The 24,650-nt window shown below is 40.4% G+C and overlaps 1 protein-coding gene across 1 annotated transcript in view; it reads right to left on the bottom strand.

Annotated features, from left to right (window-relative positions):
• Positions 1-594: 594 nt before the first annotated feature.
• The window catches only part of LOC137636166 (golgin subfamily A member 6-like protein 6), a 24,219-nt gene continuing 163 nt past the window's right edge, over positions 595-24,650 (bottom strand). Inside the window, exons 1-2 of the mRNA XM_068368564.1 lie at positions 23,647-24,650; positions 595-693 (exon numbers count right to left, since the gene is read on the bottom strand). The exon at positions 23,647-24,650 is cut by the window's right edge and continues 163 nt beyond it. Of these exons, the coding sequence (XP_068224665.1) occupies positions 595-693; positions 23,647-24,650 (1,103 nt within the window). The remainder of the gene's footprint in view (positions 694-23,646) is intronic.

The following is a 24,650-nucleotide window of genomic DNA, read 5'->3' as shown; positions in this document are numbered from 1 at the left end:
TAGTAATAATAATAATAATAATGATAATAATAATAATAATAATAACCCACTGTGACATTTCATCTGAACCCTCCATGCCAGAGCCATTTCTGCTTTCTACAGCCTACTTTTTTGCATCCAGCCCAAGATGTCAAAACGTAAATGTAAATTTCGTGATGATATTCCAGCGAGTGGACATTGCTATGAAGCAACCTGTAGTTTATGCCATTGTAATTCCAGTATTGAACACGTCGGGGAGAATGATATCACGTGACACTTTGATTTTGCAAAGCACAAAGAAAGCATTTCCTCAACTTCTAATTTTCCCTTCTATAAGTTTCGTAATCATTCAAAATCTCTTTTAACATATGTATTATTTTATTAATGAATATTTCTCATGGAGCTATAGACAGTATACTATATCCATACAAAGGCTAAAATGTTACAAGTTCTCTATAGCCAAGTAATTCCTCAGTTTATAAAACAGATTGAAAACAGAGATTCCATTATGCAATACCAATTGCAGTCATGCAAGATCCAGGCTGCGATCAGCAAAGCATCACCAACATCTCGTCGCTCGAGTCTCCTCTAGAGGAGATTTTATTCAAAGTTTCTCTAAGTGCGGAGCAAACAGTCCTCCTCCTCCTTCTCCTCCTCCTCCTCCTCCTCCTCCTCCTCCTCCTCCTCCTCCTCCTCCTCCTCTTCTTCTTCCTCCTTTCAGTTGATTTATATTATAATGTCCCCAAATCTCTGTTATATATTATTGTAATAATGTACTATATTATTTCAAGTGTTACAGGTATTGCACAACATTGCATCATATTGCATGAATAAAACATGTTATGCTTTGTACATAAGTGTAATGATTTGTTTTGGTATTAGGATTCAAACATTTGTTGATTACCTCAAAGATAGGATGTAATTCTTTATGGTTTTGTACTGGAGTAGGATTTAAGTCTTTTGAGAGCGATGCTCTTTTGTTTAGAAATGTTTTGGTTTTGTCAGATTGTGTATGACGCTCCACACAGACTTAGGAGTCAGCTGTCATAGAGCAATGTAGTCACAAGAGTTATTAAAAGTGTATTTTAAGAATACCAACGTATCATTAAATCCCACCAAGAAAAATTGACGACCAAAGATGGGATCAGCTTAGAAATAATTACTAACAATTCTTCATCTATGTTCCAGGTAATTATTATGGTTAATAGGAACATCCTATCAACACATTACTCTCTCTCTCTCTCTCTCTCTCTCTCTCTCTCTCTCTCTCTCTCTCTCTCTCTCTCTCTCTCTCTCTCTCAATTTTTCGTTCCTTAAACTATCAATGTAGTTATGTTTCAAAACTTTCTTTATATTATCATCATCATCATCATCATAATAATAATAATAATAATAATAATAATAATAATAATAATAATAATAATAATAATAATAATAATAATAATAATAATAATAATCATTGATTTTGAAAGTGTATTAAGATTGAAATTTTATTTCATATATCTCTGTTCTTAACATTTACGCTGAATAGCCAAGTCTTAGAACTTATTATTCACACAAGAAGAATAATTCAATATGGAAACGTTAATTTTTATGTATTATATGTTAGAATTATGTGCGTATGTTTATATATATATATATATATATATATATATATATATATATATATATATATATATATATATATATATGTGTGTGTGTGTGTGAGAGAGAGAGAGAGAGAGAGAGAGAGAGAGAGAGAGAGAAAGAGAGAGAGAGAGAGAAGTAGGAACGAAATATGACTTAGTAAACACATACTACGTAGTTAGCCAAGGTGTGCCCTGGAAGGGAGGAGCTGTTTTGTATTTATTAAGATACCATTTTTTGAAAAAATTATTTATTTCTTATCATTGAAATTCGTTTTATTTATATATATATATATATATATATATATATATATATATATATATATATATGTATATATATATATATATATATATATATATATATATATATATATATATATACCTTTCTAAGTGGGGATACCTTAACGTGATGAAAGAGTTTGTGTATCGCCATGATCAGCAAAGCTGTACTAGTCAGGGCCACCCATACTTGGTTGATTTGCTGTAAGTGACCAGACCATAGTCTCCCACCATCACCAGTCGTTAGTGGCTTTCGTGCTGATGAAAACTTACCAAACGCCAGATATGAATAAGGACATGTCTGAGGCATTTGTCCTGCAGTGGACTACAAATGGCTGCATTGGTGTTTGTTTACATATATATATATATATATATATATATATATATATATATATATATATATATATATATTATATATATATACATACATGTATATATACAGTGTATGTGTGTGTGTGTGTGTCGAAAAGGGGAATGATGGGTGATCTTAAATTTTCAAAGAAAAAATTTCTCCAGTAATTTTAAAGTTAATTTTTTCATCTTGACCCTTTTGATATTCAAACTGAAAATCATCTTCGAAAATATCCCAAACATATATTAATAAAGTTTCTCTTATTTCACAAAATTCACGAAAGATTAAGAAAGAATTAAATTGAAGGATCTAAATGAAGATATTCCAAAAGAAACACATCTTAGGATATGTTGTAATCCTGTTCATCTTAGTCAAGAAAATCCTGTAGGAAACTCTGAGATTCTTCATGTGACTTTGTCATCCTATTGTCCTTTGCCACAAATAATACCCAACAAGAATGTTGTTATCATTGATCATTTTCTTATTCTGTATCGAAAACATGAACCCAACTAACAGGACTTTTCACTCTTATCTCGTTATTTCTTATTTAGTCAATAAAAGGTGTCTTCGACTGTCATTCTCTGGGGACTGACGTCTGTCCATTGTCAGTAATACATCTTCTATTTGAGTTATGAAAATGATTATTCATTTCTTTCATCTTTCTGTTGAGAGATGGCGTCAAAACTGTTTCAGAAAGTTTTTAAGATTGATCGCAATGAAAAGAAAAAAAAAACTCTTTTAAGACAGATTTTCTTTTAATATATAGAATGGAAGGGTACTTGAGCAAGCACTAAAAGTAATGACAATAGTTAATCAATGTCTTACCACCTCTCTCTCTCTCTCTCTCTCCTCTCTCTCTCTCTCTCTCTCTCTCTCTCTCTCTCTCTCTCTCTCTGAAACTGCCGCCAGAAGCAATGTTCTCTGGAACATGGCTGAGGAGAAGAGTTTCATTTCGGACCTGCAAAGAGAGAGAGAGAGAGAGAGAGAGAGAGAGAGAGAGAGAGAGAGAGAGAGAGAGAGAGAGAGAGAGAGAGAGAGAGAGAGCGATTTGACAAGTCAAAAACGTAGTCTTTTTCTTTACAGAAGAAGATTAATTTAAATATGTGATATAATAAACAAAACAAATAAATAAAAAAAGGCGAAACAAAATAAGAGAAGGAATAAGGATGAGTAAAAACGATCTCTTGTTACTCTATGGACATGAGTCATGGTATGACAATGAAACAATCTCCAATAGATTTAGTAGATTTGAGAACAAAGCCCTCAGAAGGATATTGAGAGTTAAATGGCAGGACAGGATTAGAAATGAAACTATAAGAGAGATTACTCGAGTATCATGTGTGGATGAGATCATGATGAGGGGTAGATAGAGATGGTTTTGGTCATGCTCTTCGTATTCCCCAAGAGAGATTAGTTCACCAAACCTTTTAACTGGGCTCCACAAGGCACTAGAAGAACTGTAAGACACAGACCTACATGGCTTAGGACTTTAAAGCGTGAAGTAGGAGATGATGAAAGGAGAAGAATTGAATTAAAAGCTCAAGACAGAGACGACTGGCGAAATCTAACCGAGTCCTTTTGCGTCAATAGGCGTAGGAGGAGGAGATGATGATGATGATGATGATCTCTTTAGACTTTGAGTAGGTCTACCACACGATGTAGGAGCGAAGAAGGGAAACTAGCTTTAATATTACATGAAATTGATTATGTATCAACATTAAGAAAAATAAGAAGAAGAAGCAAGGCAAAACAAAAGAAGAAGAAGACGAAGAAGAAAAGGAAGAAGCAGAAGAAGATGCATAAGAAGTAGAAGCAAAGCAGAACAAAAGAAGAACAACTCCAACAAGGAATCGAAGTCTATTTAGGAAGGTTTCTTCTTCTTCGGTTTCCATGGGAGTAAGCCAAGAAAAGAGTTGGGGGGGGGGAGCTCTGCCGGGACACGTCTACCGGACAATTGCATCAAATGTACGAACATTTCTATTATTCGTATTTGTATTCTTTTGACGTGAAATGAATCAAGGTTTCATCGTAGCCTGATTGTGAACGACGGAGGGCAGTTCGAAAGATCGCTCTAATAAAAACAAATAATTTCAAGATGAGATGTACTATTTATATACATTTGGAAACTGGAAAGGAACAAAATTAGGATAGTGAAAGGAAGATGTTGAGTATCATCCAACGAAACCTGTATGATATATATATATATATATATATATATATATATATATATATATATATATATATATATATATATATATATATATATATATATATTAATGATTATTTCTGTGCAGATCTGGTATTATCATTACTACTTGCTAAGCTACAACCCTAGTTGGAAAAGCAGCATGCTATAAGCCACAGGACTCCAACAAGGAAAATAGCCCAGTGAGGAAAGGATACAAAGAAAAATAAAATTCTTAAGAAGAGTAACATTAGAATAAATATCTCCTATATAAACTAAAAAACTTGAACTAAACAAGAGGGAGAAAAACAAGACAGGACAGCATGCCCGAGTGTACCCTCAAGTAAGAGAACTCTAACCCAAGACAGTGGAAGACCATGGTACAGAGGCTATGGCACTACCCAAGACTAGAGAACAATGGTTTGATTTTGGAGTGTCCTTCTCTTAGAAGAGCTGCTTACCATAGCTAAAGAGTCTCTTCTACCCTTACCAAGAGGAAAGTAACCACTGAACAATTAGAGTACAGTAGTTAACCCCTTGAGAGAAGAAGAATCGTTTGATAATCTCAGTGTTATAGGGTGTATGAGGACAGAGGAGAATCTGTAAAGAATATGCCAGACTATTCGGTGTATGTGTAGGCAGCGGGAAAATGAACTGTAACCAGAGAGAAGGATCCAATGTAGTACTGTCTGGCCAGTCAAAGAACCCCATAACTCTCTAGTGGTAGGATCTCAACGGGTGGCTGGTACCCTGGCCAACCTACTACCTACTTAGACTCTTTCTATCTTGGATTGGTACTTCACACTTTAGAATCCAAAAGATGATGGAGGATTTGAATAGGGAAAGCGGAAATGTAGGAATGAAAATTGATATGAGTAAAACTAAGATAATGTTCAATGAAAATTCAGAGAGACAACAGATAAGGGTTATGGGTGAGCATCCAGAGATCGTCAATGAATATACATACTTAGGACAGACAGCAAGTGTTTCCCCAGGACACGAGACCTGAAATAATAGTTGGATAAGCAGGGAATGGAGAGCTTTTGGTGAACAAGAAGAAAACATAGAAATTGTCTTTACAGAAGAAGATTAAATCGAAAATACAATGAAATAAACTTAAAAAGAAAACTAAAAAAGGCAAAACAAAAGAAGATAAGGAATATGGATGAGTATTTCCCATAGATGGAACAGATGTTGCCATTAACAAATTAGGCCCAAGATCTGATTAGGCCTACCACACGACGTAGGGGCGAATAAGGAAGAGGAGAAAGTAGCTCTAATATTAATAGGAATTGATCATGTGTCAATATTGTTAAGAAGAAGAGGCAATGCAAAACAAAAGAAGAAGAAGAAGTCGAAGGAATCGAAGATTAGGAAGGATTCCTCTTCTTAAATCTCCAGGGAAAAGGAGAGGTGTGGGAGGTTTGGGCAGCCTGGCGGAGTTCATCAACACCGGGAGACTTCTCGCAGACAATTGCTTCGTATTTACGAACAATTTAGCGTGAGATGATTTAAGGTTTCGGTGTGGCATGATTATGAACGGAGTGCAGTCCCAAAGGTCACTCTAATAAAAAATTATCAATTTCAAAATGAGATGTATCATCTTTAGATATTTGGCAAATTGAAAAGGACCAAAAAAGGAGTAATCGAAGACTAGGAAGGTTTCCTCTTCTTCGGCCTCCAGGGGTGTAGGCCAAGAGAAGGTGGAGGGCTGGGTGTTGGGAGCCAAGGTGAAGTCGAGCTCTGCTGTGAGGCGAATTAAAAACAGGATTGGAGTGAATCCGTGGGGACAAAAATTGATTCGACTGGTAACTGCTTCATTAAATCTACGATCAGTAACTGCATTCGTAAGGAACTAAACTGTTTATATTTATAAACTACTTATTAATAATAATAATAATAATAATAATATTAATAATAATAATAACAATAATAATAATAATAATAATAATAATAATAATAATAATAATAATTAAATTTTAGGCATTAGACAATATCAAAGGGCTACAGCATTGACATTTTGTGAGGTTTCCGAATAAGAGGGATGGTCTGTTTGGACCTTTGATCTCCTGAAGGAAGATCTTCGGTATGATTAGTTTGAAACACAAAAGCAAATGTTATTCCAATTGTAACCTTCGATAGGTTAGAGGAGTAAGATGCTCTGAAATGGATAAGTAACAACTTTGATCATTCTTTATCAAGAGTGTATCACATTAATTAAAGTACTTTTTTTTAAGGAAAAGTTTAATATTTCTTTTCAGGTAACTTACATATCAGTTTTATTACAGAGAATAATATTACGGCAGGAATCTTCATAGAAGTCAGAATAAACATTGAATGAATGTTTTCTTTTAATTTTCCTGAACTTTTCTTCACTGAATTTATTTACAAACTAACAAAAGACCTTAATTTTTAAAAATTTTGACATTTATACTTTTATCAATTTTTCTTGATCAAAATCAGACTTTGATAAAATCTACGGTAATTTTATTGAAAATTTCACTATGTTTTATCCAAATATGCCTTTTCATTTTTACCTTCTGATCAGGCAAATGCAAAGAGACGCTTCTGGTAGGAGAGAGGTTCCTTCAGGGTCACTGGACCTTTGATCCTTGGGTCCAAGGCCTAATAAAGATGGGACTAGGATGGAAAATAGACATGCCTCCACCATCATTTCCTCAACTCTTACTACACTCCAAAACCCTCCTGGAAGAGTATACCTTAGAGCTCTAGAGCATACAGGTGGTAAGGAAAGTATAGTCCATCGAATTCCAGGGAAGGCTGTTTGGTGTTCACAAGAAGAACTCAAGAAAACTCAGAGTCATTCTGGACTTGTCGCCACTCAACAAGTTCAAATAAAACAGCAAGTTCAGAATGTTCCTCCTTCTGAACATAAGGACCCTATTTCAAAAAGGGGTGTTCGCAGTCTTGTTAGACCTGAAAGATGTCTATTGGCAGCTTCCAGTCAGTCGCCCCCTTTCCTCCTACCTAGGATTCAAGTTACAGAGGATAACGTATGTCCTAGGAAAGATACTTGTCGGACTAAACACAGTCCTAAGTATCTTCACGGGATTGGCGGACACAGTCACGCAAAAACCAAGCCTAGAAATGGTTCAGGCAACAATGTACCTGGACGAAAGGCTGGTGTGGGCAGCACCTGAAGTGGCTGGTCTATGAGCATCCAAGGAAGTGATCCGGTTCCCGGAACATCGGGGAGGCAAGATAAGCTTCAAGAAGTCTCGATTCTCTCCAGCTCAAAGGCTTCAATGGTTAAAAAACCATTGAAACCTGTGGTCACACCAACTCTCCTTTCCCTTGGGGATGTAAAAGGAGATCGCAGGGTCGGTCAAGAGACTATGGTAATCAGTCAGGATTCCAAGACGCTAACAGGGAGGAATTCTGAACTCTCTCCAGTTCGCAATAGTGACAGACCCAGTGCCAAGAGCACTGCTGAAAGAACGGATTTTGAGCGAAGCGAAAAATCTATTTTTGGGTGAGATAGCCATGTCATCCTGATGGAAGTTCCTATAGGGTAGCTTCCTTGGGTATATTTGACTTCGGTGATATTCCCAGAGAATTTACCTTAAGGTACCCAGAATTCTAACTCCTGGAGCGAATATCCCTCATTAAATGAACCAGGGATACCGCGTAATATCAGAGGACGTATTCCTGACACGCCATATAGCAATCTGCACCCCGAACAGAATTAACACTTCGAAGGGGTCAAGTGGCAAGAAAACGAAAAACGAGAAAGAAAGGAGAGCCACTAGCAAGGCACCTCTCCTATCTCGCTTCGAATGCGTGCATAGCGCCACCGACGGCGCCATCTGTATTCCTTGTAGCGATACACGAGGTGCTACAGATACTGTATATAGGGAGGGGTCCTATAGCCCTTTTTAGAGAAAAGGAAGGGCGGGTCCATCGGGACGACATGGCTACCTCACCCAAAAATAGATTTTGAGCGAAGGCTCAGGCCATGTCATCCTGATGGAAGTATACCAGAGCATTACTGTATCTGTGGATTCTCAAAACGTGCCGTACTCTCAAGAAGGTATTTCCCGGTCAGGCTAGACCTAGAGACCTAAGATGTTACCGTCATACATCTTTCCATCTAAACATAGACTATGTTAGTGCTTCCTGCCCCCTACAGGGAAGAGTCATACTAGACTCTGGAAAAGTCCCGAAGAGTACATATACCTATGTATGAATAACAGACAAGCCAATATAGTGGTCTCACTCTATATTATGTAAAGCAAAGTTTGTAAAGGAACCGCTGTGTCGATATGAAATACCGACAAGCTCCCCGTTCGATTACTGGGTTGGACAAAGGTTTATATCCGGGTAGGAGGAAAACTTGTACATCCGCCACCATCCCTTTAGGGCATGAAGTCCTCCCACTAGGGAAAAGCATAAACCAATGAAAGTTGTTTGCAGAAAGGAACAATCTATTAGAATTATTCATGTTAAAGTTATTCATAGTATACGTAATGTTAAACCATTTTCTAGTAAAATGACACGGGCGAATGAGATGCAAGGTTCACAAGAACTAGTTTATTGACACACAATAAAATAATAACAGGTTAATCAACAATTATACATGTATAAAAAGAGGATAACCAACAAATAGGCATAAGGATCATAGTAAGCAGAAAAATTGTTTATCTGAAGGAAAAAACATTAGCGCCACTTTTAATAATGAGATATTAAAATCAAAAAGTCTGTCTTACTATTCAGTCACACTGGCGTTAGAAACGCTTGGCACACATGTCTGCACTTATGCTAGGTTCACCTTTGATTATGGAACAGTCAACGTGGGCACCTTAGTGCCCTAACACTTAGTCTGTAGAACAGTCCGTGACTACACGCCCCCCCCCCCTAGAATTAATCGTCCCAATTAATTTCACTGTTCCTCACAGAGTTAAACAGTAGGTTTGACGACACTACCCACTGCTACCACAGACCTCTTTAGTTGCTCCACTTGCTTCACATAAGTGTCTAAAGAAAACTCTGGAAGACTTCAAGCCAGTGTATGAGCGAAGATGTTCGAAATCCATATTATAAAAGAAATTTATGGATGAGGCAACTTTCCTCGGATCGTGACCTGCGGGTTTACTATCTGGATCCGCTCTGCGAATAAAATAGGTGATTTTCGCCCTTAGTTGTTTCAGAGATAAATCTGAACCTGATGTTTCCCCGCTAAACAGCTGGCCTCCCCTAAAGTCTGAAGTTCTACGAAGATAGACCTTTAGGCATTCCACTGGACATAGAGATGCATCTTATTTCAGAGGGCAGATTCTCCAGGGACCCCACCTGTTGGTGGATAGCTCGTTCTTGGCAAGAAACGTTGGGTCCGGAAAGAGGTTCAGTTCTCCCCCATCTAAGAACTGAACACGACCTTCCTCTCGCGAGAGGGCTACTATTTCACTAACTCTAGCCCCCGAAGCGAGTGCGAACAGAAATATAACTTTTTGGGTCAAATCCTTTAAAGCACACTCCTCGTTGTTCACCAGCGAAGCAAAATGAATAACTTTATCCAGAGACCATGAAATGGGCTTCGGAGGTGCTGATGGTCTGAGCCTAGCACAGGCCTTCGGAATTTTGTTAAAAATGTCGTTAGAGAGGTCGACCTGGAAGGCATATAAAATGGGCCTTGTTAAGGCGGATTTACACGTTGATATTGTGTTGGCTGCTAAGCCTTGACCATGGAGGTGGATGAAGAATGATAAGCAGAAGTCCGTCGAGATCTTTTGTGGTTTCTTCACCTTGACAAAGGACACCCACTTCCTCCATGATGACTCATATTGTCTTCTGGTGGATTTGCACTTATATTCCTCTAAAAAGTCTATACTGTCTTTTGAGATCCCGAAATGCTTTCTCACCGCTGGGAGAGAAAATCATGAGCTGCAGTTTTCGGGTTTTCAGTGATGAAGCGCAGACAGTCGACTTCTGAACTCGCTGGGCCAAAACTGGATCCGGTAGCGATAGACACTTCAGCCGTAGTTCTAATGCCAGAGGGAACCATATGCTGTTCGGCCACATGTGAGCCACTATTGCCACTATTCCCTTTGGAGTGTCCTTCTCCTAAAAGAGCTACTTACCATAGCTAAAGAGCCTCTTCTACCCTTACCAAGAGGAAAGTAGCCACTGAACAATTACAGTGCAGTAGTTAACCTCTTGATATAAGAATTGTTTGGTAATCTCAGTGTTGTCAGATGTATGAGTACAGAGGAGAATATGGAAAGAATGGGCCAGACTATCCAGTGTATGTGCAAGAAAAGAAAAAAATAAGCTGTAACCAGAGAGAGGAATCTAATGCATTAGTGTCTTGCCAGTCAAAGGACCCAATAACTCTCTAGCGGTAGTATCTCAACGGCTGGCTGGTGCCCTGACCAACCTACTACCTACAATTTTTATTTGGATGTCTCTTAAGTTTCTTAGCTTTTTTACCTCCCAACTGCCATAAACTTATTTTAATTTCCCTTTAATTTTAGTTGTTTAACTGTTATCTAGTCCATAAACTGATAAGAATTTGGTTTGAAGTTTCAACAGTATCGTCTATGTCATTTATGGAGAAGTAAATTTGTATTTCATTCACAAATAGTTTAAACTTCACTTTAAATATCTTTGGTACTTTTTATAGACCTTTAGTATAGACCCAAAATAAGATAGGGCCTGGTACACTTCCCTGAGGTACCCCTCTGTTTCCAATTCGTACAGAACAGTTTCTGTCAATCAAGTAGTCTTTTAGCTACCCAAAAAGATTGGTCTTGAATAATTAAGCAGCAGTTTATGCACAATTATATCAAAAGTAACACTAAAATTGAGTAATATCAAAATACATTTGTTCTCATCTATCATTTCTAGTAGATCTTTTACAACAGAGCAAATTGCTGTCTCATTAGAATATAATTATATGCTGACTAGCTGTTTGACAATGCTTCTATTTCTTCTAAGTGGCTAAGTAGTTGTTCAAGAGTTATATATCTATAGAAGTTTAATTCCTGCTAATTTAGAGCTCTAGTCTCATATGGAATAATTAGATATAACTATAACTGAAAGCTTTTATTAGCCATACAGTATAAGTTTACATTTATTTGCCCTTTTAGTCTCGTTTTTCATTTAATTAATTACTTAAATACCTTACACAATTGAGCTTTCATGAAAACTATGGGTGTAGTTAGCTAAGCATAAGCTTATAAATGCACAGAGTCATTAGTTCATGGTATTATACTCGATAAAATATCATGAAAAGTTTAGTTTAATTAAAATGAAATATAAATATTGACAAAGAAAGGTCCTATAAAGTCTATCAAAGTCTACCATAAAACGTTTTCTTTAAAAGAATGTAAAATATCAAAAATTCATTGTCAGAGTACGATATTACTTGTTTACTTATTTTGGGTTTAAATCCAACCCTTCACTGAAGTCGAGTGAACTACTTCTCTTTGGGTCCATATCAATCATCTAACGAAACATTTTCATTATAACTTATACAATTCTTTGATTGTAGCATCTTCCAAATCATATGATCTTGTGAAAAGTAATGTCTTTAGTTTCTTCTTAAATTCAATTGCTCCCTTTAGGTCCTTCATTTCAGTTGGCAGTTTATTATAATGTCTAGGCACACAGTAGCTAAAAGACCTTTCACCAAATTTACAATTTTTTCTTGGTTTAGTTAGTCTATGTTTGTCACTCATGTATCTTATGGTAACATTTGTTTCTAGTTCTAGTTTGTTCAGGCATTCTTTTAGATATTTTGGTTCAGTATCTTAAACGTTAGTAAGAGTAGCTTGTATTCAATTCTCGCCTTTACCGACAGCCAGTGTAATTTAATTAGTGCAGGGGTAACTCTTTCCCTATTGTGTAGTCCTTTTATTAATCTAGCGGCTCTGTTTTATACTCTCTGAGTTTTCTTAATTTTCTTCAGCTGATAATTTGGTAAGCCATAGAACAGTGAGTTGCAGTAATCAATTCTTGAAAATATGTGGTGATTAATGAGTATGGCCATAGACTTTTCATTTAAGTATTTACTAATAAATGCTATGTTTCTAATATGATAGTTATAATTTTTTTTTTCCATATTATTTATATGTTCATTCATTGTCAGTCTATCATTCATGATTACTCCAAGATTTCTGACAGATTTCTTTAGGTCAATGATCGATTGACCTATTTCAATTCTTTTTCATTTCCAAAAATAATACATTCACTTTTATCTTCATTGAGCTCGAGCTTTTTTGTTAACATCCAAGCATTAATGTCTTTCATTATTTCATGTATCTTTCTTTTAGCTTCATCATCTGATTCTATTGGGAAATAGAATTGTGTATCATCAGCGTATATTTTAAACTTAACTCTCTGAGTTTCAAGTATATTTGCCAGCTCAATCGTATAAATTTCAAACAGGAGAGGACCTAGTACACTGCCTTGAGGCACCCCTTTGGTTAGTTTTCTTGTCTCAGATTCAACATTTGATATTACTACTTTAACTTTGCGGTTTTCAAGATAACTCACAAACCAGTCATATGCTCGTTCTACGATGCCCACAGCTTTAAGGTCTTCCATCAGATATGTATGTTCTACAGTATCAAATGCTGCACTTAGATCAAGCATCACAAGAATGCAACACTTGCCATTTTTTATAATTTCTGTTATGTCATTTTTAATCGCTAACCCTGTTGTTTCTGTGGAGTCATTTTCTCTGTATGCAGATTGATCATCAGGTATGGCATTAGATTTTTTCAGATGTTTCCAGGTTTGTTCGTGTACAGCAGTTTCAATAATTTTCGAAAAATATGACAGATTTGATATTGGCCTATATGAACTTAAATTGTCTGCATGACCTTTTTCTTTATACACAGGCTTGATACATGCAACTTTTTCACAATCAGGGAAAACTGCCTGTGTTAGACTCATATTTACCATGTTTCGGTAGGTCTCTTGTAGTCTGGTGAATTTTTCTGCATCTTTTACATCGTTAATTGGAAATGGATCATTTCCGCAGTAGGTTTTTTTTACTTTCTTTATTATTCTCATATAATCACTCTGACTTAACTCTTTGAATTCCCTTAGCTTATTTACACCTGTTCCTGGTGTATTCCTTCGTTCTGTTGTGCCGATGTTGCGAAAACTGGAGCAAATTTGATTTATTTTTTTCTTCAAAATAACCAATGAAATCATCTGCTAGGCATTTAGGATCATCAGTTATGTCAGGCAATACTATTTCTGTCTTTAGACCTAATAGTTTCTTTAGGTTCTTATGTATTTTCCGTGGGTCATTTTCATTGCACACTTTTTTATAATAGGCCTTTTTTTTAACTAAGATAAGGTAATTGTAGCGATTTCTAGCTGCTTTGTAATGTTGCCAGTTTTCATTATTTTTATTTCTTTTCCATTTATCCTCCATTTTTCTTTTTCTCTTCCTGTAATTCATTATCAAACCAATTCGATTTTCCTTTAATTGTGATTATTTTTGTTATTTCCTGGCACCTATTATTATAATTAGTTGCAAGTATAGATTTACTTCTATCATTAATGCAGTTTATACAGGATTGTCTCTCTACGAGGGTGTGATTCTCTTCACAGTTACAGACTGGTGTTATCCCTTTTATATCCTCTAGGCTTTGTTCAATGAACTCTTTTGGATCAAAGTTAGTCTTAATTCTGTATGTGATTTCCTTCTGTATTGCATTATTTTTTCTAACATCTATTTCAAAAGACATTAAAGAATGTGCCAAATTATTCGGTGTATGTGTAGGCAAAGGAAAAATGAGCCATAACCAGAGAGAGAAAGCTAATGTAGTACTATCTGGCTATTATTATTATTATTATTATTATTATTATTATTATTATTATTGTTGTTGTTTCGGTTATTATTTATGTTGATGTGGTTGTTATTATTATTGTTGTTGTTGTTGTTGTTAGCTAAGCTACAACCACAGTTGGGAAAGCTGGGTGCTATAAGCCCAAGGGTTCCAACAGGGAAAAATAACCCAGTGAGGAAAGGAAATAAGGAAAGGAACAAACTATAAGAAAAGTAATGAACCATTAAGATGAAATATTTTAAGAACACAAACAACATTAAACAGATCTTTCATATATAAACTATGAATAAAGAATTATGCCAACCAGTTCAACACAACATAAAAATATTTGTTATTATTATTGATTATTATTATTATTATTATTATTATTATTATTATTATTATTATTGAACATTTGCTACAAGTTTGAATTTTTGAAGTTCTACCGATTCAACTACCTGATTAGGAAGATCATTCCACAACTTGGTTACAGCTGGAACGAGAGGAGCACTCAATAGAGCGCAAACCTCCGCCACGGCAGCTTATTTCCTGACCTTGACCTTTAACCTTAACATATATCAAATTGGCGTGAATTTTCACACACTCAAATATGAACCAAGTTTGAAGCGTCCGTGACAACGATGTCTAAACTTGTGGCTGATTACGTGAATTGGACATTTTGCTTGACCGTGACCTTGTCCTTTGACCTTGACCTTCCAAAATTTAATCCTTTCCAGCTTTTTACATTACTCTACGATTAAAATTGTGGCCCGGAAGCTGTTCACAAACAGACACACACACAAACAGGGGCGAAAACATAACCTCCTTCCAACTTGGTTGGTGGAGGTAATAAAACTTCTAAAGGAATATTTATTAGAATTACGTTGATAATATTGCGTATAGTATTATGTTAATTGTTTATTTATGAAGATCCTGAGAGAGAGAGAGAGAGAGAGAGAGAGAGAGAGAGAGAGAGAGAGAGAGAGAGAGAGAGAGAGAGAGAGAGATTAATATGAACTTTAGATTCATTTTATGTATGAGGTTCTACAAAAATTATAATTGAATATTTTAAAAATATATTCTATATAAAACTAAAAATTGGAAATTTAAACTATTACAAATTTTAAAAATCCTTAAATTAAGAAGAGGCTAATTGTTGATTATTTACTTATATATATATATATATATATATATATATATATATATATATATATATATATATATATATATATGTATATATATATGTGTGAGTGTATACGTACATATATATATATATATATATATATATATATATATATATATATATATATATATATATATATATATATATATATATATATATATATATGTATACACATTCAGACACATAAGCAGGCACATACACCACCACAGAGATTATCCATATTGCTTTCATCTTGAAGGGAGTGTATTACTAGAATCCCATTGAATGTTAAGTGTTGGCCTTTAAACGGCGATGCTTACAGCTTGAGCTATCATGAGCTGGCCTTCGTTCCTCTCCTTCTGAACAATGTGTGTTCCATCAAATCATTCTGTATGAGAGGGTTTCTCGTCATGGATATCAATATAATTTTCGTTCATTGACCCCCGATTTCTGCTGGCTTGCATACATCTTCCGGGTGTCGTGAGTCACATATTTCCTCTGGGTAAAACAACACTATATTGATGTCCACGACCAGAAACCCTCTCATACGGAATGATTTGATGGAACACACATTGTTCAGAAGGAGAGGAACTACAGCCATCTCAAAATAGATGGAGCTGTAAGCATCGCCATTTGAAGGCCAACATTTAACCATCAATGGGATTCTAATTATACACTCCCTTCTACCAGAAAGCCATGTGTGTGTGAATATGTCATACATATATATATATATATATATATATATATATATATATATATATATATATATATATATATATATATATATATATATATATATGTATATGTATATATATATATATATATATATATATATATATATATATATATATATATATATATATATATACATATACATATATATATATATATATATATATATATATATATATATATACATATACATATATATATATATATGTATGTATATATATATATATATATATATATATATATATATATATATATATATATATATATATAAATATATAAAATTAATCAATTCATATATACCACTACCAAAGTGACATATATAAGGGTTTCGCTCTGACCAAAGAGCTCATCAGGTGGGTTTTGCCCACATCCATTATGGCAGGCTTGGTTCCCAAGACCCTGTCTTACTTCCCTCTTTTTTTTTATTTCCTTTTCATCTCAATTCATAATTCATCAGTACTTTATAAATGTATTATGATAATTCATGACTTATATTTGAGTCGGAAGAATAAGGGAAGCAATTTGAAACCTACTTCAGTTTTCTGGGCATTGAACTTACGGGTTTTTCCGCCGCGCCAGAGGTTGCCCTTCTTACTAGAAATAGCTTTCGACCAACTTCCCTCACTACAGCTAGCCTATTAAGATCAGTCATGACTTGTATTTGAGTTGGATTACTTAGAGAAGCAATTTGAAACCTACTTCAGTTTTCTGGGCATTGAACTTACGGGTTTTTCCGCCGCGCCAGAGGTTGCCCTTCCTACTGAAATAGCTTTCGGCTAACTTCCCTCACTACAGCTAGCCTAATAGGGGTCAGTCATGACTTGTATTTGAGTTGGATTACTTAGAGAAGCAATTTGAAACCTACTTCAGTTTTCTGGGCATTGAACTTACGGGTTTTTCCGCCGCGCCAGAGGTTGCCCTTCTTCCTGAAATAGCTTTCGACAAACTTCCCTCACTACAGCTAGCCTATTAAGATCAGTCATGACTTGTATTTGAGTTGGATTACTTAGAGAAGCAATTTGAAACCTACTTCAGTTTTCTGGGCATTGAACTTACGGGTTTTTCCGCCGCGCCAGAGGTTGCCCTTCTTACTAGAAATAGCTTTCGACCAACTTCCCTCACTACAGCTAGCCTATTAAGATCAGTCATGACTTGTATTTGAGTTGGATTACTTAGAGAAGCAATTTGAAACCTACTTCAGTTTTCTGGGCATTGAACTTACGGGTTTTTCCGCCGCGCCAGAGGTTGCCCTTCTTCCTGAAATAGCTTTCGACAAACTTCCCTCACTACAGCTAGCCTATTAAGATCAGTCATGACTTGTATTTGAGTTGGATTACATAGAGAAGCTATTTGAAACCTACTTCAGTTTTCTGGGCATTGAACTTACGGGTTTTTCCGCCGCGCCAGAGGTTGCCCTTCTTCCTGAAATAGCTTTCGACAAACTTCCCTCACTACAGCTAGCCTATTAAGATCAGTCATGACTTGTATTTGAGTTGGATTACTTAGAGAAGCAATTTGAAACCTACTTCAGTTTTCTGGGCATTGAACTTACGGGTTTTTCCGCCGCGCCAGAGGTTGCCCTTCTTACTAGAAATAGCTTTCGACCAACTTCCCTCACTACAGCTAGCCTATTAAGATCAGTCATGACTTGTATTTGAGTTGGATTACTTAGAGAAGCAATTTGAAACCTACTTCAGTTTTCTGGGCATTGAACTTACGGGTTTTTCCGCCGCGCCAGAGGTTGCCCTTCTTCCTGAAATAGCTTTCGACAAACTTCCCTCACTACAGCTAGCCTATTAAGATCAGTCATGACTTGTATTTGAGTTGGATTACTTAGAGAAGCAATTTGAAACCTACTTCAGTTTTCTGGGCATTGAACTTACGGGTTTTTCCGCCGCGCCAGAGGTTGCCCTTCTTACTAGAAATAGCTTTCGACCAACTTCCCTCACTACAGCTAGCCTATTAAGATCAGTCATGACTTGTATTTGAGTTGGATTACTTAGAGAAGCAATTTGAAACCTACTTCAGTTTTCTGGGCATTGAACTTACGGGTTTTTCCGCCGCGCCAGAGGTTGCCCTTCTTCCTGAAATAGCTTTCGACAAACTTCCCTCACTACAGCTAGCCTATTAAGATCAGTCATGACTTGTATTTGAGTTGGATTACTTAGAGAAGCAATTTGAAACCTACTTCAGTTTTCTGGGCATTGAACTTACGGGTTTTTTCCGCCGCGCCAGAGGTTGCCCTTCTTCCTGAAATAGCTTTCGACAAACTTCCCTCACTACAGCTAGCCTATTAAGATCAGTCATGACTTGTATTTGAGTTGGATTACTTAGAGAAGCAATTTGAAACCTACTTCAGTTTTCTGGGCATTGAACTTACGGGTTTTTCCGCCGCGCCAGAGGTTGCTTTTCGTGCTGAAATAGATTTCGGCTAACTTCCCTCACTCCAGCTAGCCTATTAGTAGGTAGTCATGACTGATAACATTTGAAATTCAGTGGTGAAGCCAAGGGCCATTGTTTTGCCAGGCGGTGAAACCAAACGTCATATTTAGGGTAGGCGGTGAAGCCAAGCGCCATTATTGTCCCGGGCGGTAAAGCCAAGCGGGCCAGGCGGTGAAGCCAAGCGCCATTTTAAGCCGGGCGGTGAAGCCAAGCGGGCCATTATTGTAAGCCGGGCGGTGAAGCCAAGCGGGCCAGGCGGTGAAGCCGAGCGCCATTGTAAGCCGGGCGGTGAAGCCAAGCGGGCCAGGCGGTGAAGCCGAGCGCCATTGTAAGCCGGGCGGTGAAGCCAAGCGGGCCAGGCGGTGAAGCCGAGCGCCATTGTAAGCCGGGCGGTGAAGCCAAGCAGGCCAGGCGGTGAAGCCGAGCGCCATTGTAAGCCGGGCGGTGAAGCCAAGCAGGCCAGGCGGTGAAGCCAAGCGCCATTGTAAGCCGAGCGGTGAAGCCAAGCACCATTGTTGGGCTGGGCGATGAAGCCAAGCGCCATTGTAAACCGGGCGATGAAGCCAAGCGCCGTTGTAAGCCGGGCAGTGAAGCCAAGCGGGCCAGGCAGTGAAGCCAAGCACCATTGTAAGCCGGGCGGTGAAGCCAAGCGCCATTGTAAGCCGGGCGGTGAAGCCAAGAGGGCCAGGCGGTGAAGCCAAGCGCCATTGTAAGCCGGGCGGTGAAGCCAAGCACCATTGCTGGGCCGGGCGGTGAAGCCAAGCTCCATTGTAAGCCGGGCGGTGATGCCAAGCGGGCCAGGCGGTGAAGCCAAGCGCCATTGTAAGCCAGGTGGTGAAGCCAAGCGGGCCAGGCGGTGAAGCCAAGCGCCATTGTAAGCCGGGCGATGAAGCCAAGCTGGCCAGGCGGTGAAGCCAAGAGCCATTGTAAGCCGGGCGGTAAAGCCAAGCGGGCCAGGCGGTGAAGCCAAGCACCATATTAAGCCGGGCGGTGAAGCCAAGCGGGCCAGGCGGTGAAGCCAAGCGCCATTGTAAGCCGGGCGGTGAAGCCAAGCTGGCCAGGCGGTGAAGCCAAGAGCCATTGTAAGCCGGGCAGTAAAGCCAAGCGGGCCAGGCGGTGAAGCCAAGCGCCATTGTAAGCCGGGCGGTAAAGCCAAGCGGGCCAGGCGGTGAAGCCAAGCGCCATTGTAAGCCGGGCAGTAAAGCCAAGCGGGCCAGGCGGTGAAGCCAAGCGCCATTGTAAGCCGGGCGGTAAAGCCAAGCGGGCCAGGCGGTGAAGCCAAGAGCCATTGTAAGCCGGGCAGTAAAGCCAAGCGCCATTGTAAGCCGGGCGGTGAAGCCAAGCGCCATTGTTGGGCCGGGCGGTGAAGCCAAGCGCCATTGTAAGCCGGGCGGTGAAGCCAAGCTGGCCAGGCGGTGAAGCCAAGAGCCATTGTAAGCCGGGCGGTAAAGCCAAGCGGGCCAGGTGGTGTAGCCAAGAGCCATTGTAAGCCGGGGGTGAAGCCAAGCTGGCCAGGTGGTGAAGCCAAGCGCCATTGTAAGCCGGGCGGTAAAGCCAAGCGGGCCAGGTGGTGAAGCCAAGAGCCATTGTAAGCCGGGCGGTGAAGCCAAGCTGGCCAGGCGGTGAAGCCAAGCGCCATTGTAAGCCGGGCGGTGAAGCCAAGCGGGCCAGGCGGTGAAGCCAAGCGCCATTGTAAGCCGGGCGGTGAAGCCAAGCGGGCCAGGCGGTGAAGCCAAGCGCCATTGTAAGCCGGGCGGTAAAGCCAAGCGGGCCAGGCGGTGAAGCCAAGCGCCATTGTAAGCCGGGCGGTAAAGCCAAGCGGGCCAGGCAGTGAAGCCAAGCGCCATTGTAAGCCGGGCGGTAAAGCCAAGCGGGCCAGGCGGTGAACCCAAGAGCCATTGTAAGCCGGGCGGTAAAGCCAAGCGGGCCAGGCGGTGAAGCCAAGCGCCATTGTAAGCCGGGCGGTGAAGCCAAGCGGGCCAGGCGGTGAAGCCAAGCGCCATTGTAAGCCGGGCGGTAAAGCCAAGCGGACCAGGCGGTGAAGCCAAGCGCCATTGTAAGCCGGGCGGTAAAGCCAAGCGGGCCAGGCGGTGAAGCCAAGCGCCATTGTAAGCCGGGCGGTAAAGCCAAGCGGGCCAGGCGGTGAAGCCAAGCGCCATTGTAAGCCGGGCGGTAAAGCCAAGCGGGCCAGGCGGTGAAGCCAAGCGCCATTGTAAGCCGGGCGGTAAAGCCAAGCGGGCCAGGCGGTGAAGCCAAGCGCCATTGTAAGCCGGGCGGTAAAGCCAAGCGGGCCAGGCGGTGAACCCAAGAGCCATTGTAAGCCGGGCGGTAAAGCCAAGCGGGCCAGGCGGTGAAGCCAAGCGCCATTGTAAGCCGGGCGGTGAAGCCAAGCGCCATTGTTGGGCCGGGCGGTGAAGCCAAGCTCCATTGTAAGCCGGGCGGTGATGCCAAGCGGGCCAGGCGGTGATGCCAAGCGGGCCAGGCGGTGAAGCCAAGCGCCATTGTAAGCCGGGCGGTGAAGCCAAGCGGTGAAGCCAACCGCCATTGCAAGCCGGGCGGTGAAGCCAAGCTGGCCAGGCGGTGAAGCCAAGAGCCATTGTAAGCCGGGCGGTAAAGCCAAGCGGGCCAGGCGGTGAAGCCAAGAGCCATTGTAAGCCGGGCGGTAAAGCCAAGCGCCATTGTTGGGCCGGGCGATGAAGCCAAGCGCCATTGTAAGCCAGGCGGTGAAGCCAAGCGCCATTGTAAGCCGGGCGGTGAAGCCAAGCTGGCCATGCAGTGAAGCCAAGTGCCATTGTAAGCCGGGTGGTGAAGCCAAGCGGGCCAGGCGGTGAAGCCAAGCGCCATTTTAAGCCGGGCGGTGAAGCCAAGCGCCATTGTAAGCCGGGCGGTGAAGCCAAGCGGGCCAGGCGGTGAAGCCAAGCGGGCCAGGCGGTGAAGCCAAGCGGGCCAGGCGGTGAAGCCAAGCGGGCCAGGCGGTGAAGCCGAGCGCCATTGTTGGGCCGGGCGGTGAAGCCAAGCGCCATTGTTATGCTGGTAGGTAAAGCCAAGCGGGCCAGGCAGTGAAGCCAAGCGCCATTGTTGTACCGGGCGATGAAGCCAAGTGCCATTGTAAGCCGGGCGATGAAGCCAAGCGCCATTGTAAGCTGGGCGGTGAAGCCAAGCGGGCCAGGCGGTGAAGCCAAGCGCCATTGTAAGCCGGGCGATGAAGCCAAGCGCCATTGTTGGGCCGGGCAGTGAAGCCAAGTGGGCCAGGTGGTGAAGCCAAGCGCCATTTTAGGCCAGGCGGTGAAGCCAAGCGTCATTTTTGGGCTGGTCGGCGAAGCCAAGTGCGCAGTACGGGGAAGCCAAGCATCAATTTTTGGCCGGTTGGTGAAGCCAAGCATCATTTTACCCACTCAAACAAGACACGCTCATTCATCATTATCAGAGTTTCTTCACCTGCATAGCCAGTCCTTAAGCCTAAAAAAAAGACCTTAAACCTAAAAAAATACCTTAAGCCTAAAAAAAAACCTTAAGCCTAAAAAAAAAAAACCTTAAGCCTAAAAAAAAAACCTTAAACCTAAAAAAAAAAAAGAAGAAAAAGAAGATTCTATTCCTTTCATAAAATTGTGAGGGCATCAACTCGCCAATTGTAAGGACCAAAACTTACTCTGCTCATCCCAGTTCTTCAACCTTCATCAGCAGCCATTTGATATCAGAACACCTTTCCAGACTGACCTGCTCCGAAGAAGCGCAGCTTACTTCACTAGCTGATTATCTTGGTCCAACCTTTAAGGACAAGACTGCCTACTAGAAGAAGCCTGGCTCGTTCCCTCTGCAGAGCCGGTCTTCTAGATCATTCCCCCAGAACCACCCGAAGGTTGATATCCGAAAGAATAGATCTAGATATCCGACCATTTGTACACTTGACAAACGGCTTGTACTCGTCCATCAAGGTACAAAGCATACTAGTCTCAGCGGGGTTTCTTCCCTCAGTAGGCCATTGTCCTCCAGGTTATTCCAAGAATTGTAATTCAAGCTGGATAGTAAGCCTTGTATCCTCCAAGCTGGTCAGTCCTTCCAAGTATCCTCCCTGTAGCTGTCTGTCAGTCAGTCAGTTTAAAGATCCGGGGGGGGGGATCTCCTTCCTGTGGATGTGGTATCTCGAACTTGTCCTGATTGGATTGAGTACAATTATCTGAAGGTTTGGTCCTGGCAAAACTCGGCTGAATCTCCTTACCCTCACAAAATAAACTGAAATTAAACTTTAATGGAAAAAAATATTCTCATGTTTAAAACTTTTTTTGGTGTTTTCATTTTTTCTTTTTTTTGGATTTTTTATTTTTTTTTATTTTTTTTTTTTTTTTTTATTTTTATCCATTTGCTGATCAAAGTACTTAAGTGCCGGTGAGACTCTTCAGAAGCCATTCGATATGATCAGCTGCTAACTGAACCTGCTTAACAGTACCACTGATGGTGATTGAATGACTATATTCGTGCCTTTGTGGCATATCTATTAAGCTGACTCCACTGTGGCGGGTGATTTCCATCAGCGTCCTTCCTTCCACTCCATATATGGCTCTGTGGAACCTCCTGGGCACATGCAAGTCGACAGTCACGTACCTGTTGAGGCCAGAGTCCCTTGTGGTAGTCACTCTAACCTTTTCACCTTGGAAGGTGATGTGACTACTGTCGGATGAGGAGATGACCCATTTGGGCTTCTCGGGTTCCAGGTCAAACACGATAAGTTTTCGTGTAGTTTTTTTAATCTTTTCTTCCTTTTTCTTCTCCTCTTCCTCCTTCTTCTCCTCCTCCTCCTTCTCCTCCTTCTCCTTCTCCTCCTCCTCCTTCTCCTTCTCCTCCTTCTCCTTCTCCTTCTCCTTCTCCTTCTCCTCCTCCTCCTTCTCCTCCTTCTCCTCCTTCTCCTTCTCCTCCTCCTCCTTCTCCTCCTCCTCCTTCTCCTCCTTCTCCTCCTCCTCCTTCTCCTCCTTCTCCTCCTCCTCCTCCTCCTTCTCTTCGTCCGGGGAAATTTCCTTTTTGAGCTGCTCTTCCTGGGTGTTGCTGGTGCCATGGAGAGCGCCTTTTGAGGCTAGTAGCCAGCCAAGCACCTGACCCACACCAGATGCGCCTCCAACTTCCTCCTTCTCAGCCTTACGTCCGTTGGTATCCTGATCCTGTGCCTCGACTACTTTCTCCTCACTTTTATTGTCTCTGTCATCCTTTTGGACATCCTTCTGAACATCCTTAATATCCATTTTTAAACTTGTCTTGTTAAGTCTCAGTTTCGTCATTTGAGGTTTGTTTTCTTCTTTCGTCTTATCTCCCTCTTCAAGTTCCTCCTTGAGTGAAGGGATGATCTCATTTGCCGCAAGCAGCTCGTCCTTGAGACCAACATTTTTTTCAGATTTGAATGTTTCCAGTTCTTGACTCAATAGGATGTTTTTTTGCTCCAAGTCATTCAATTTCAAATTTTCTTTTTTGTAATTTTCTAACTCTTGTAAAATTCCTTTGTAGCGCTCATTCCTGAGGAGATCATTTATTTTTGCCTCATTGAGGCTCTCTTCCAATTCCTGCTTTTGTTCTGAAATCTGCTTTAATACTTCCATTTTCTTTTCAGTGAATATTTCCAGTTTCCTTTTGTTCTGGCGAACTTTATCCAATTTTTCTTTGATTTTAATATTTTCTTTTTCTTTTTCCTTTAATTCATTTTTACATTGCTCCAGGATAACTTTTTGATTGCAGATTTCCTTTTTTAGATGTTCGTTTGTGCGGTCTAGGTCGGCATTCTTTGTTGTCAAATTTTCCATATCGATTTGGTTATCGATTTGAAGACTTCCGATGATGTTACTGAGATGCTGATTCTCTGCTCTCAGCTCTTCATTCTCCTCTAAGAATTTTGATTGTTCTTCCTTTCTTAGACTGATCTCGGCAAAAGCTGCCTCCAGTTGTTTTTCCAGGAAACTGATGCGTTCCTCAAATGTCTTTTGGACATTCTCCTTCTCCTTCAGCTCTTCTCTTTTCTGATTCTTTTCCTCTGGGGGCCCTCCTTCCACCTTCTCCTCCATCCCGCCCTCAGAGTTGAAGGGGTCCTTAGACCTCATCCAAGAGGTCA

This window comes from Palaemon carinicauda, unplaced genomic scaffold (assembly GCF_036898095.1).
Source record: "Palaemon carinicauda isolate YSFRI2023 unplaced genomic scaffold, ASM3689809v2 scaffold243, whole genome shotgun sequence".
Lineage (NCBI taxonomy): Eukaryota > Metazoa > Arthropoda > Malacostraca > Decapoda > Palaemonidae > Palaemon > Palaemon carinicauda.
This window is presented reverse-complemented; position numbering and strand designations above follow the sequence as displayed.